Genomic DNA, 15,116 nt, shown 5'->3' with positions numbered 1-15,116 from the left:
GTAGGTCATGGATAATAGGCACTGAATTGTAAATAACTGGACATGAAGCTAATAAGTTAATACTTTCTTTAAAGATATAATATATTTTGGGGACAACTTTAAAGAAAGGCATCCTTAAATGTAAAAGTGAGGTCAGAGGTCAAGTGTGACATGTTATTTTAAATATTTATATTATACTTTCTGTATGTTGACAATAAAGTTTCCAAGTTATACGTCTTTTCGTCAAATTTAGGCCGATAAATCATTAAGATGACATTGAAGCCGTTAGTGAAGGTGAGCCAAATTTTAATGAATTGTTAACATGAGCCCACTCTACACCCTCGCAAAGCTATTGTGTTTACAGACAGAATGACAACACGCACATATGCAAACACTACTAAAAACATAACCTTCTTGGTAGAGGTAACAAAAATGATCACATCACTGACATATTTGGCGAAAAGTGGGGAAATGCACCAGCGCAGCAGCGAGGACTCTGGTCTATCACAAACTTCCATCTGCAGAAGGATCCCACAAGCAATTAGAAGCTTTCATATTCTCTTCTTATTTCCTCTGGATGTGGAGGAGAGAACAGGACTGAGCAGTCTTAACAACATTAGCTGCACTGAAAGCTGGCTGGACACGCTAAATTTTTTTTATTTTTTTCGTGAAGGGTGATTAAATTAGGGAAGCTTTATCATTTTTTAGGGACTCCCCCTGAACTTTTTGATCCCATCTCGTAACGCTGATCAACTATGGTTACACCATCAACAATTAAGACTGCATGAAGTTAGAGGTGTCCAACTTTAATCTCAGCTGTGTTATAGGAGGTTTAAAAAATAAACTCACTCTTTAAATTGGGACGTTTACATGTTACTCACTTCATAAACTGATGTGAATCAAACAGCAGAACTTCAATTTGGCAGCTTTGCAGCAGCTGTTTTGTTATACTGGACCTTTCGCATGACAGACACTTAAAGGATGGAGGATGAGAAATAACTGTACTATGCAAATCACAAATATGCCATTTCCTCACTTAGAGGGGGGGAAAAAGCAGTTGATGGTGCTTTCAGTGCTCCGGCACAACTACACTTTCCACGGCTTTCTCGTTGCCTTAGAAGTTCTTAAGCCTTCTTAAAAGTACTTCTCCTGACTCTCCACAGTTTTTCACCTTAGGGCTAAGATACTTTATGAACATCTTTACCAATTTCAATTGTGTCCCCTGTCTATACCTGTAACAATACCAAACAACAAACTGTAGTGTTTAATTTTGAACACTTGTTTTACAGCTGTGGGTTAAAGATGTCTTTTTAATTTTATTTTGTCTCAGATCAGAACAAAAGAAACTCTTTTAAGAAAAAGTAGAAAAATTGGGAGTGAAGATAAAAAACAATTCACACCTAGACGTGCCAACCTGTTTGAACAACCTATGGGGTGTATGGTACGTGCTTCACTGCGAATCGTACAATTAGCGCTAAATCGTACTTAATTGAGTGGGCAGGATCATTCTGATCAAATACAGCAGAAAAGTGTGCTTTGAGAGATTGAATTAGCCGTGTTTAATTTGATATGTGGGCTGTATTATAATTTGTCTTTACCTGTCTATCTGTGTGATTGTTAACTACGACAGGCTTGCTGCCTGGGCGCCTCGCAGTAATGGATTCTGACTGATTGAAGCAGAGACAAGCGAGTTATGTACACCCACGCAGGTATAGACAGGCACGTGCGCACACGTACGCTGTAAACATCAAAGGGCGCCGTGCACGCACGCGCTTCGCTACATGCCAACACGTCGATCTCCGCACTGTGTCCCTGCTCGCTTTCTCCACGAGGAGCGTTTAACACCGGATTTAATTGAAAGCCAAATTAAAGACTCTTTTTGACTTTGACTCATGAAGAGAAGCTGACCCCATCGTTTCAATTACAGCATATCCATATCCACGCAAACACTTTATCATCAGGAAAAATATCATGGATGCGGCGACGGAGTTTATCTGAGCGCAGGTGATCGAGGTTAAAGAGGAAAACGAACAGAGACGAAGAGGAAAAAACAGAGGAAGTGAGATAGAATGATGGAAGGGATGGAATGAAGCATCAATTGGCTTTCTTTTAGAAGCCCATTTGAAGAAGATGACAGCCTATCAGATTACTCGGTTCCCCCCAAACAACCTCCAATGGTTTATCTCCCCTGTTTAATCGCTCTTCTTCCACTTTTCGCCTTCCCTCCAACTCTGTCTTCTTTCTTACTTTTTTCTCTCCCTCGCCCGCCCTCCTCCTCTTTTTTTTTTCTTTTTGGTCCCACCATTAACAACACAGAGAGTACGACACCAAAGCGTGCCATCTTTATCTCCCCCTCCGTTTGAGGCCGCCAAAGATAAGGAACTCTCCTTTAATTTGAAATAAATGGCCTTCATCAGGGAAGCCAAAGCCTCCTGATAGCGCTACGTGGTTTATTAAAGGCGCTTGAAGCAGAAAATTGGTTCAGCTGCAGCAAAAGCTAAAGCTCTGTCCACATGCTACACCAAATTGAAGGTGAGGTCTTAAATCAACAATATTAACTGAGCCGCTTACGAAAATAAATAAATAAGAGGAGGCGAGTGAGTGGGATGGGGGGTGGTGGGACTTCTTTCTTCTTCTTCTTTTTTTTTTTTTTAGCTGGAATGAGGTAAAGTGGCATCTCTGACAGCCTGCTGAGCCATGTATGGGGTTGTTGTTGTTCATTTGCGTGTGTGCGCGCTGCAGAAGCACTCTAAATGCGAGTGGAAATAGCAATTTTTACATTTTTTTGGTGGAGGTGGTGGTGGTGGGGTACTCCACGCATCTGTGAGCAGTAAATATGACAAAACATAAACAGTAAGATTAGTCGCTTAATTAATGGTGCTGCCCATTATTTTTAATCTCCGGCAGCGAAGGCGGAGGCGGGCAGAACACAGAGGCCTCAGACTTCTGGACCACGCAGCTTACCAAGACAAAGAGAGGGAGAGAAATGAAAGGGTGAGAAATTGGAAAACGGAAGAGACACGAAAACACACCAGCGACTACAAAAGCCTCCGGGAAAGCTACGAGACTGATAAGGAAGATGCTTTTATCGCCTCGAAACCGCGCTTCTCTCAGAGTTAAGAGTGATGTTTTTGTGTTTTTCCTTAATGGCTTTGGCTATACATATGAGGCATTGTTTGTCCTATACACCATTTTATTTCTATCCTGTCAACTACAAAGGGCTGGTATCTCTAATGTGTTTCAGGCAAGTAATTAGAAAATCGTGTTAACATCTCATACAAATAAGCACCCGAGGAGAGAAAAAAAAACAAAAGCGGAGAGAATCAAATGCTATGACGTAGTGTAGGAAGTCTGGAATACCTCGCGTGTGAGCAGACACATTGCTTTGTTATTCCAATAATAGCCTCCAACTACAATCATGCTCTTAACATGAGCTATATTTTAGAATTAAATTACAATAAATGCATTTTTTTAAATTAATTGGAATTAAGGCTGCTTTATTTGACAGCATTACAGGCACTGACCTGGATTATATGTCAGCTATTTTTGTATATAATGCTAAAAAAATAATCATAATTTATGCAAACAAAAGAAAATCCAAACAATGATTTAATGTTATTAGATTTTGTTCTTATTAAGATTAAGATTATTAATCTAATAAAATTAACTTCTCATTGTGGCAGTGGTATGCTATGTCATGTCACAAAAAACCATCAAAACTATGTCTTTGTCACATGAATAACAATGTTTTGCTCTCTTTCCTTTTCATAAATTTAAAAGCAAAGCAGGGTGTGTTTTAGGGCACTGCAACCATGTGATAGACAATTTGTGCAGTCCTGCTTTTCCCTGTCAGCCTCCGTAAACCAATCAAAATACCATGATGTTGATGGTGTGATGAAATGTTGTGTACAAGACAAAAACATATGGATCCAAACGCAGCACTCTTGAGATGGGAATAAACTTGAAACAATCTTTAATGTTTCTTGTTCCAGGAAACTCACAAAGCCCTAAATTTAAAAGCTAACAGGGCACCAAGCCAAGGAATCCAAACTTCCAGAACATACTTGAGAAATACAGGCAAAGCAGAGCAAAGGAAACACACACAAACAACAACGCAACACAGGACAAAGGAAGACTGACAAAATATACAAGAGGTAATGAGGGAAGAGGAGACAAGTGGGGAACACAGCTTAAGATAATTAACATAATGAGACGGTGGGAGGGAGGGTGAAAATCAACACATGCACAGGGAACAACAGTTACCAACATAAAACATCTAAATAAACTTGACACAGGAGAAGACAAAAGAGTAGAGAGGGATGAGACTGATGGAAGGAACAGAATGGAAACACAAAGGGGGAAATAATTATAAACCTGAAGTCATCACTGACTTAATATAACACTATTAACAAGACTAGAAAATAAACCATAGAGAATACATACAAACTTAAGATAACCAAGATGTGTAAATCCAAGTAAATAAAAAACAACAACTTTATTTACAGTAAAATAAATACTGACTAAAATTCTAAAAGGAATAAAAACCTGAAACATCAGCAAAACCATAATCATAATAAACGCAAAACCTCAAACTCCTGGGTCCAACGACAAATGGTGGAAAAGCAAAACAAGTCCACAAATTAAAAGCTGATCTAATGAAGACTACGTGTATATGTGCTCCTGGTAACAAAGAGTTCTACAGAAGTCCAATCTTTAAAAACCAAAGACAGATTAGCTTTAAACAAGACTCAAAACTCTGTTTCCCAAAACTGAAACGTGCTACCATCAGACAGGTTCTCCTATGACAGCAACAACAGAACGTGAGGTAAACAGGTTATCAGGTAATGACATTTTGGCACACTGGAGGTTCTGAATCACTCCAACTACTCTAATGTTAGTGGTTTGATTAATACTGGCGTGGTGGTGGAAAAAAAGACGATAATAAGAAAGAAAGATAGAGCAGGACAGGTGAAGAGGAAAACAGCTACAGAGAAAGGGTTGCCTCTTATCTCTAGCTTGTAGCTTGTAGGCACCTGCTCCCTGACAGCTTTTCAATTGACTCAGGGAACATATGCTCTTCCCCCCTATCTTGTTTCTCTACACTCCTTCACTCATCCTCTCCCATCTCGCCTATTCCATCACAACCGTAACCCAGAAGAGAGGGTCCACTATATAGTAGTGCTCAGACTTCACTTTGTCTCTCGCAAACACTGAAGTTAAAGGACTCCCTCTCACTTTTGTCAGTCCTTTAACAATGCTGCACACATCGTTTCACTTAGCTTTCCACAGTGGCTCTGATGACTGTAATGCAAAAGATTTCCATAAAAATTTATACTGTAAAGAATCCGTGCGTGTCCATCTGGAAAACGTGCATGACAGAAATAAAGATGAATGCTCCCACTCCGGCCCAGCTATCTTCTAGTTTTAAAATAAAAACCATATATTGTGTAATAATTCATTTATGCCTGTTCTTGTTTTTGTAAACTGTCATCCTATTTTTTAATCACCAATTTTAAGTTGTACAAAATTAATAAACTTCTCATTTTAATACTATTTTGTTGTTTTGTTAAACATTATACTCCAGAGGAAACTGGGCAAAAAAATAAACAATCTACTGAACAACATAATTTCTCATTCTTCACTGGAAACGGCAACTTCTCAAATCCATTCATACATGAATGTGAATCCAGTCTGCTATACCAGAGTGAACTGCACAAATGTCCAAAGAAACAAAGATTATAGCTGGGTGTACAGTCATTGCCTTCTTGTTGTGGGACATCGTAGTGAATTTAGTTTTTCGATCACAGGCGGTAGAAAACTGTGGATCTGTGTGAAGGACAAATCTGTTAAAATTCCGACTGAAGCAAAAAAGATTCTGCTGTCGGGAAATACTGAAAGTAACAGGTTTTCCATTACAGCTCCACTACAGCTGCCCCCTTCCTAACGTCGAAACTAACCAATAATTTGCTGATCACAAATAAATACAGTCTGCAGCAGGCAGCTGCCTAAAGGTTAAAGAATAAGACGGAGCCTGTTTAAGGTATCTAAGATAGAGAAAACAAGAATATACAAAATGCAGCACGCTTATATGTAGGGTGCGGATCCATCTGTAGCTGATGCGGGGCTGATTTGTACACCCAATCTTACACCTAATCTTCATAACTTTATTTGACAGCATTTCTATTCAAATTCAGGTTGCTATAAATCTGTTTGCAATCCAGACTTGTATTTGATTGGCTTTTCTCTTACAGCACAGCAACAATTGCAAACTAGGCTGCTTATCTATCTGGACTCAACTCGTCAGCTTTATGACTGAGTGATCTCTGTTGACTGGTACGTTCTGATACATGCTGGAAGAATCTGACAAAGGGTGGCTATTAAGACTAGTTGGACTACCACTGTAACAGACAGCTGGCCTTGTTAAAACACCTTGGATTATTGACCCGAGTGATCTGATGTGGGTATACAGTATATCTTGCCTGTCTCCATTTTACTCCCATTCGAATACTCTGAAGAGGAGGCCGTTGTCATCACAATGTCTCTTTCACTCCAATTCTACTGCCAACGTGTGAAAAACCTGTCAAGTTAGCAAATATAAAACTCTTCTTCTAAGTGGATATCAGAAACTACATCAATCTCTTTGTTTCAGAACAACAATGTTGTTTATGAAACGTCTACAGCCACAGGACATCGATATGAGACATCATTTATTTAAACATTTATATATTTTTTTGTGGCAACTGGAAAACAGAGGCCACATGTGGTGCACTACTCATAAAAGTGAGCTGCTCTGAACTACTGCAGAAATCTGTTTTAGATTGAGAGCCATTGACTGACTCTTCTAACAAGACCCTACCTTAGTTTATCTCTCACTGTCTGTAATCCCACTCTAGGAGAGTAAATAACCTGCCAGCACTTCAGTTTTAGGCTTGTGAAACTGATGGCTCTTCAAAGCAAACTGCAAAATTGTGCAACACTGTTAACCAACATGTAGGAACCTGAAATGGGGGAAAGTGGGAGGCTGGAGGCCTCGGGGACGGGGTTGGCAATAATTAACAGCTTATTTTTATAACATTTGCTTATTTTGTGACAATTTGACTGATAAACTACCACACAAGCCTACGTCCTACTACAGATATCAACAGCACAGCCCATTTCACCAACTACTGAAACTGTATTTGGACAAAACTTATAACAGTAAAAGCATAATAGAGGTCTTTCATCAAATGTATGAACCATATATATAGTAATTTGTATCAACATGACATATGTGGTTGCCTGGTTAGTGGAAGGACAGACAACAGCATCCAAGACAGTACATGATAGTTCTCTTTGTGTGTTAGGCGCGGGCAGATACACTTAAACATCTGGGCTAAACAAACAGTCCTTCACAGGAATCTGCCCAAGGTACCGCAATGTGTTATTAATAAAGGCTGCAGACCTTCTGCCTCTTTCTTTGCCCCTCCCTGGTGTACACTGAACTGTCTGACAGATGTCAATGATAACAACGCAATCTGGGGTGATTCCTGTAGCCACGTCTCTGTGAAACACCAGTGCACTCACAGAAGTAGGCTTTTTTCTCCATCAGTCTCTGTTGTCTGGATCCATCTCTTTATACACACCATGTATCTCTGTGTCAACCCCTGATTTCTGCGGGAATTCCAATTTGTCTGGACTGTCATGAAACAATAGTGGAATGAAAAGTGGAAATAACCTGGTTAAAATACGTATGTACAGACTTGCAAGTGTTGTACGTTTTTCTGATTTACAGTACTTAACAATTGCTGGCTACTTGAACTGTAGGTATCTGTGATAAGTAGTAGTAGATGAAATGGTATGCTACAATCAAAATGTGAACTATGCTTGAAAAATCTTTCTCATTACATAAAAAATGTCTGAATCTGGTTAAGAAATCTGGAATGCAGTGAACTTCTAGAAAATAAAGGGGAAAAAAAGTAATTTGTAACTGGCAGGCCTGAAGAGTTGGACAAAGAAGGCAAAGCAATGAAAGGCAAGGAATGATAGGAAAGTTACTGAGGCTGCTCTATTATGCTCCATTGAGTTTGACATTTTAGAGTGCTACAGGTTGCAGAATTTCTTACTCTCTTCATCTTCTTTTTCCTTTCATACACACACACACACACACACACACACACACACACACACACACACACACACACACACACACACATACACACACAGAGACGCGCGCACAGCATGGTGACACATTGGCCCTGTGCTCTTTGGCTTCCTCAAGCCCCAGAGTGCTGCCAGCCAAAGCCAAGGATTAAACTGTGGATTAAACACATCCCACACATACCAGCAGGCATAAACACATGCTTATACAAAGCACAGAATAACACGGACAGTGGAGCTTGGGCGGTTTACGAGTCACCCACATCTTATTTTACAGTAGCTTTGTTCTACAGCTCAGCACTCAGAAACTTCCCTCGGATAGTTTTGAAAACTAAGGTCTGCCTGAAGTTTCCCTCAGATTACTCAATAGTTAGTTAGAACATGACACTGTCTTTGTCTTTTGCAAATATAAAAGACGTTTCTCTCAATTCCACTGTTGGAGGATTTCTGCACAGTCTTCTTATGTCAGTTAAATCAGACTATCGATGAGTATATAGCAGTACACTAGTACAAATTTTCAATTTTGTGTTAGGGTAAGATTTTCATAAACATTACACAACTGTTGCCTGTTAGTTTCTTTGGGTGCTTTTAAACAATACTTTTTAGTCAATATAAAGTGAATAAATACATTTTCCTCATTGTTACAGTTAATTTATGCGGTCTGAATACAGTATTTGTCCCTTTTTGGGTACAACCACACACACACACACACACACACACACACACACACACACACACACACACACACATCAGGTAGATAAAGCAGCTGTTCTGACAGAAAAAACAATAACCCACCGTCAGTGTGACATGAGCTCCTGCAGTTGATAGCTAGTTCAAGTTGATAGCTTCCAAAATACGAATCGAGCTTGTGCAAAGCCTTCCTGTTGTGTTTACTCACCTCCACTCAACACATATGTAAAGCCAAGGTTAAAAGATTTTGGAACCAACAGCAGATAACCCCCCCCCATAAATAAAATAACACGGTGAACAATAAGTTCAACAAGATTTAGACAAAACACCTCCAAGCAAGCTTGTTAAATAATGCAAGGAGCAGGAATAAAAGATTACACAGGTAGGATACAGCCAATTCATTTATTTCAACCATCTAAGGGAAAGGATGTTTGGATTTGTTGTGATTAATATATATATATATATATTTTTTTTTAAAGAGAGATTTGTGAACTGATTCTGACAGGCATGTATAACAAACAATTGTCCTTTTTTTAAATTTTTAAATTATTATATAGGTAATAATGCTGGTTTCAGATGGCTGAACAGGCCAGGCAGTTTCCTAATACAGTTCCCAAGCGGACTAATAGCCTGGGTCTGAACTGAGCACTGCAGAATATGTTTGTACACCCAAGTTGTTCAGTTTTTGAGTTTTGCTAAAGCATCTTCTGTCAATGAGTTGACCAATGGCTGTCCTGCTTCACGGTGCTCGACGTTCTCATTCAGTTTCCATGTTCTGTGGCCATCAGACCGACTGCTCCCAGTTTCTTTCTGGTCCTGTGTTTGTCACAGTCGCTCCCTGAATTTCTTTGTTTTTTTCCTGCTTTGTTAATAAAAATTGCTTTTGCTTCTCTGCCTCCCTCTCTCTCATTGAAGTGAATCTGAACTTTGAACTACCAGTTAGCTGTACTGAGAGCACTCGGCCTTTAACAGCAAACTCACTTCTGGCTTCTAATGCAAATGGCACCTGTGCCCCTCAGCCCCCCCCCCCCCCTCCCCCTCCTCCCCTTAAAAAAAGAGAAAAAAGGAAAACTGATTTCAGCGGCAACAATTAACTACCTTTTCCCAGCTGCGGTTCATTAAAAGTCCACTATGAGAAGTGAAGATGAGGAAATAAGGTATTGTTAGATGCAGCTTAATTAAAGCAGCCAATTAAAACATTTATCACATTAGTCAGTTTGCTCTAGGGTAAGAATGTAACTGGTTAAACAATAAGAAAAAAATATTACAATCTATTGCCATTAATTACTCAACTGTGTGCATGGATAAGTGTGAGTCAGAGTGTGTATGAATGTGAGGATGGGTGGGTGTGTGAGGCTCCAGGAATCATATCTCCTCATTTTTGGACTCCAGATAAACGTGTGTGTGTGTGTCTGTGTCTATTTGTGTGGTTATCTTTGTGAGTTATGACATTTTAACAGGTCTTCATTTTCCGACACCAGAGAGCAGAGAATGAGCCTCGGCCTTAGCGCGAGGGTTAGAATCAGGTCGAGGTTAGGGTTACGGTATAAGATGTGCGGGTGTTTGTGCATCTCACCTGACATTTTCTTCCGTCTTGGAGGCAGCTTGGTGGAACTGTTCTTTGCTTTGTTGATACCGTTCCAAATTCTAAAGACACGCACACCAAAAACAACACAGGAAAAAACAGCATTAGTAAAACGTGTGATTTTGCATCGTTAATGTGTGCATTTGTGTGCCTTTGTGACTGTAGTATTGTAAGCAGGGCTTAGAAAGTGCTGATATATACATCCCCGGGACCGTTCAAGATACCTTTCTGTAACTGTGCCCTCTGATAACTAAGATCTGGCAAATGCAGAAAGAGATGTATAATGTATTATTTAGAAAGTACATGTTTGACTTTAAAAGAAACACTATTAAGCAATATGAAGGACTCGAAAGCTTGGCATGAAGATAAAAGCAAGTGTTTAAGCTAAGCTAAGCTAACAGGCTCAACTATATTATAAGCAGCATATCTGATTTTTTGCTGCACTGTGAGCATAGACACAACAAACAACTATGTATCACAATTTTCCCGAATTTAAGCTTTGCTATTTCATTAAAATAGCCCGTCTGTTCCTAAGTCATATTTAATTGGTTACCACTTCAGACTGTGCCCATATCTGACTGAATAATAACATTTCTGATCGTCATTTGTCCATCACTGATTTGGGACCCTTTTTTTTTTTCCCTCCAACCTCATCTTTATAACATTCCAGATTTTCCTTCCAAGTTCAAACTTAGGAGTCTGACTTCCATTACATAACATTACCTTCACATATAGGACCTATTTTTTGTGATTCCAGCCTCTTTAAGTGGAACTAAAGCCTAGCAGTGATGAGCTGCATTACTCATACATTTTTCAAGAAATCGTGATTTCTGATTTCGCAGCTTGCCTGGTGAGTACCAAAACCCAGGCAAGCAGACAGTGGTATTATAACAAAACAAGCAGCTAATCCACAACAACTGCAGCCTCTCCTCTGCTGATCCTCCTAGCTTAGGCCTTCCAGCACCCTGTATCCCCCACAAATATTTACCCAGCAAGCTGTACCAGCTTTGGAAGGAAGCATGGAAGGGAAGAAATAGAGAAAAGGCAAGAAAGAAGGTAAGACAAGAATAAAGAAAGAGAAGCAGCAGAAGGCATGAAGGTAAGTAGCAGGAAATAAAGAGGGGAGAAATCGTTTGGCCTGACATTTATTTAGTACAGAGTTGGGCTCAGCATGATCATACAGTCATGTGAAAAACTATAGAAATAACCACAGGAATTAAGAGGGTAAGAAGCAATCAGCTGCTGCTAATCAAATGTACCTGATCAGTTTATCATCAGCGAGTATGAGCGCCTCTAAAAATCTTCAATAAAATTCAAGTACATCTATCACTATCTTCAGCATAAATGGGTAAAAATATCTATTTAAAGTGTACAGAAACATGATTATTTCAAAGCAATCAATGGCACTTCTTGTGACTGAAGCAAGAAACACAGCGTTGTTGGCCTGGCATAGTAGCCCTGTGTTTCAGTGTAGCATCTTGAATCACAGGCAGCAGGTTTATCAACATATCCGTACTGCTGCGTCAGATGGCTGCAAGGATTTAATGAACTACAGGAGAGATTTTCCCCATTCAGCATAAAGTAGCTGTGGACAGCTAACACGCTAAAAAGATATTATCATTATGCGATTTCTAAGGATCCGTTCAAAGTCTCTCATTTTTGTAACTAATCTGATGTTAGCATTGTGTTGCGCTGTAAGAAATTGTAATCATTTGTGTCCCTGTTGTCAAGACACCCTGCAGCAAAAATCAAGTATTCACCTGGACCACGGTATAAAGGGAGAGTTATTTTCCAGCACCTGCTTTTCTTTTTTCTTACACCAGTGCTTAACCATCACCATTCTCCTTCCTTCTCATTACCATCCTTCCTCCACTCCATTTTTTCATCCACTTTTAAACATGTGTTTTCCCCTCCTTCCACAGATTCCGCATAATCTTGGAGTTATTTTCCACCATTCATCATTCCTTCATTATCATCGGTGATTAACTCACACATACTGTTTAACTGTGCTTGCCAAGATGACGTGATGACATGACACTAGCTGCAAAGCAATCCACCAATTTTGCTTAAGTTGAAAGCAAAATTCTCAAACACTGGTTGCACTATTCAGAACTTTAGTCCAAGACTATGTCAAAATCCATTTTTACTGAACCATAATTGACCCCACCCTATTTTTTTTACCTTTATATTTCAACTTAATTCTAACCAGCTATAAAGCGTGTATTAGCTTCTATCAACTGGTTAGACTGAGCAACAGATTTCTGTTTGTATTTCCATTAATTTCGAACCAAAATCCAGAATTGAGAGGATTTAAGAAAAAAAAAACAACAACAAACAAAACACAAATGAATAAACTGCGAAGTTCATAACAAACGTATAGTAAGTAGAATATGTCCTAACAAGCGATACCACTGACAGTTTCCACAAGGTAATTTTAGCAGCTATAACAGGAAGACAGGCCATGATCAGTTTAAAATAAAATAAAACATTTTACAGGTTAAACTGCTCACTGTATGCACACTGTAGTCAAAGGTGGGGGGGGAAAGGACCAGAGAACATGAGCTTATTGTTTCTTACACTTTAACCTCCTCTTTGATTCTAACAAGACAATTACAATAAAAAGAAAAGAAACCATCATGTTGTATTCAGTAAGACTTGAAATTAGTCAATGAGGCCTTAAACTCATAAAAATGCAGGGCGACCATGGTTCAGGGGGTTGGGAAGCTCATCTTGTAACCGGAAGGTTGCCGGTTCGATCCCCTGCTCTGTCTGTCTTGGTCGTTGTGTCCTTGGGCAAGACACTTCACCTACTGGTGATGGCCAGAGGGGCCGATGGCGCAATATGGCAGCCTCGCTTCTGTCAGTCTGCCCCAGGGTAGCTGTGGCTACAACTGTAGCTTGCCTCCACCAGTGTGTGAATGTGAGAGTGAATGAATAGTGGAATTGTAAAGCGCTTTGAGGGTCTCGAAAAGCACTATATAAATGCAATCCATTATTATTATTATTATTATTAAATAAAGTCTAAAGTAATTCCACACTGGCTTTACTTTTCAGACGTGGAAATTATGTCCATACGGAATCTATACCAGGAAGTACTGCATGGTACATCCATTCGTGTTGTTTAACTGGAAGTTGGCAAACAATTTACTTTAGTATATGTGCATTACTGCCACCGGCTAGTGGTAGCTGACATTAAAGCAAAATCCTGGTAAAAAACAACAAACTTCATGCAACTCTGATCAACTATTGTTAAAATCTTCAAAATGAGTTTTCATTTTCATGATATCCAAGTATTTAAGTCAAGTATTTTTTCAAGAACCAAAAAACTGGAGCAATCAACGTAAAATGTTTCACAGACTGACAGGATTTGACGCAGCTAAATCTGCGTCATTCAGTTTTAAGGGATTTGGCTACAACTAACAGGCCACCTGAAGCATTAATTGCCATTTACCCTTTTTCCCCCCCACTGGTTGCTCATTATGTTCACTTGCTCTCTGCCCTGTACACCATTCAACCCAGCAACCTTTTGTCCGTTTTTCTTCTATACTTTAGCCTGAATAGCTGGCCTCAAAATCACACCTATGCTGCAGTTTATTAAAGCATCTCTTCCTTTTTTTTTTTTTTTTTTTTTTTGCATCTTTTCCATCTAAACTGCGTTGGCAAAAATGTCGGCTGTGTATAGAATTGAGGAGAACACGCACATATGCATGGCACAGGGATAAAAAGAATAAATAACAGTGGTGAGCCAACAGGCTTGTTAGCTGTGAAAGGTGGCAACAGCTGTACTTTACTGTCATCAGTCCAAACAGATTTGTGCTTCTCTGCTGATGATGATTGCAGCCATTTTCCCCAGCTGTCTACACATGTTTACAACTACCCCCGTAACTATGGGAACATATTTCTTAAATTTGGTGGATTGGGAACACTGAAGTCAAATGCAGTTGTGTAGATGCTTTTTCTTTCTATACCAGGAGATATCACAAACACTGATCCAGAGGTAGGTGGCAAAATTACTCTTCACACACACACACACAACACACACCCTTTGATCCACCTGTAAAACAAGCAGTCTTTTAACCCACACACACTCCCACTTCATGTTACACTGATCTGAGAGCGGCAACAGGATTCACTGAACAACACAAAATAATCTTTAATGGTTTCACACCATTAACCCTGGACTATGTGTGGGCCTACATGACATTTTCTTTATATGCACATGTATGTGTGACCTATATCTTTAAATAAATATATTTTGTCATTTATGTGGGAACAGAACAGGTTAGCATTCAGTGGATTCAGAGTGGGTCTCCCGGTCAGCACAAACACCAAAATTAATAGTTTCTAATATTGAGAATGCACTTGAAGCAAACCATCTCTTGCTGTTTTCTATATGTGAGTAAGGGCAATGTTTGGGAATGATTTGTACTTCTTTCAACTGCTCAGATTCTAATGGCTCAGTCACACTAGAGTAAAAACATCAAGGCAACCTCTATGCAAGCAGGAGGGGGAAATAAATAAATTCAACCACTTACACGTAGAACCGCTGAGCATGTCGTTTTGATCGCATAGAATTTAATGTAAAACAAACAACAAAGGTAGCAAGCCAGCTTACCTAAGAACATATTGTTTATTTAGATATGTCTGCTATTGTGTGTTTGTGCTGCATCCTTTGTTTATTACAAGCTGTATAATGAATTCTAATGTACATTTTAACTTTGCTACC

General features: G+C 39.4%; 1 protein-coding gene across 3 annotated transcripts in view; it reads right to left on the bottom strand.

The window, feature by feature from the left end:
* chchd6a (coiled-coil-helix-coiled-coil-helix domain containing 6a) overlaps window positions 1–15,116 on the bottom strand; it is a 72,042-nt gene that overhangs the window by 24,804 nt on the left and 32,122 nt on the right. For all 3 annotated transcript variants that reach the window (XM_063465199.1, XM_063465200.1, XM_063465201.1), the window contains one exon: window positions 10,382–10,452. In XM_063465199.1, coding sequence (XP_063321269.1) covers window positions 10,382–10,452 — 71 coding nt within the window. The remainder of the gene's footprint in view (window positions 1–10,381; window positions 10,453–15,116) is intronic.

This window comes from Pelmatolapia mariae, linkage group LG20 (assembly GCF_036321145.2).
Source record: "Pelmatolapia mariae isolate MD_Pm_ZW linkage group LG20, Pm_UMD_F_2, whole genome shotgun sequence".
In the NCBI taxonomy this organism is placed as follows: Eukaryota; Metazoa; Chordata; class Actinopteri; order Cichliformes; family Cichlidae; genus Pelmatolapia; species Pelmatolapia mariae.
This window is presented reverse-complemented; position numbering and strand designations above follow the sequence as displayed.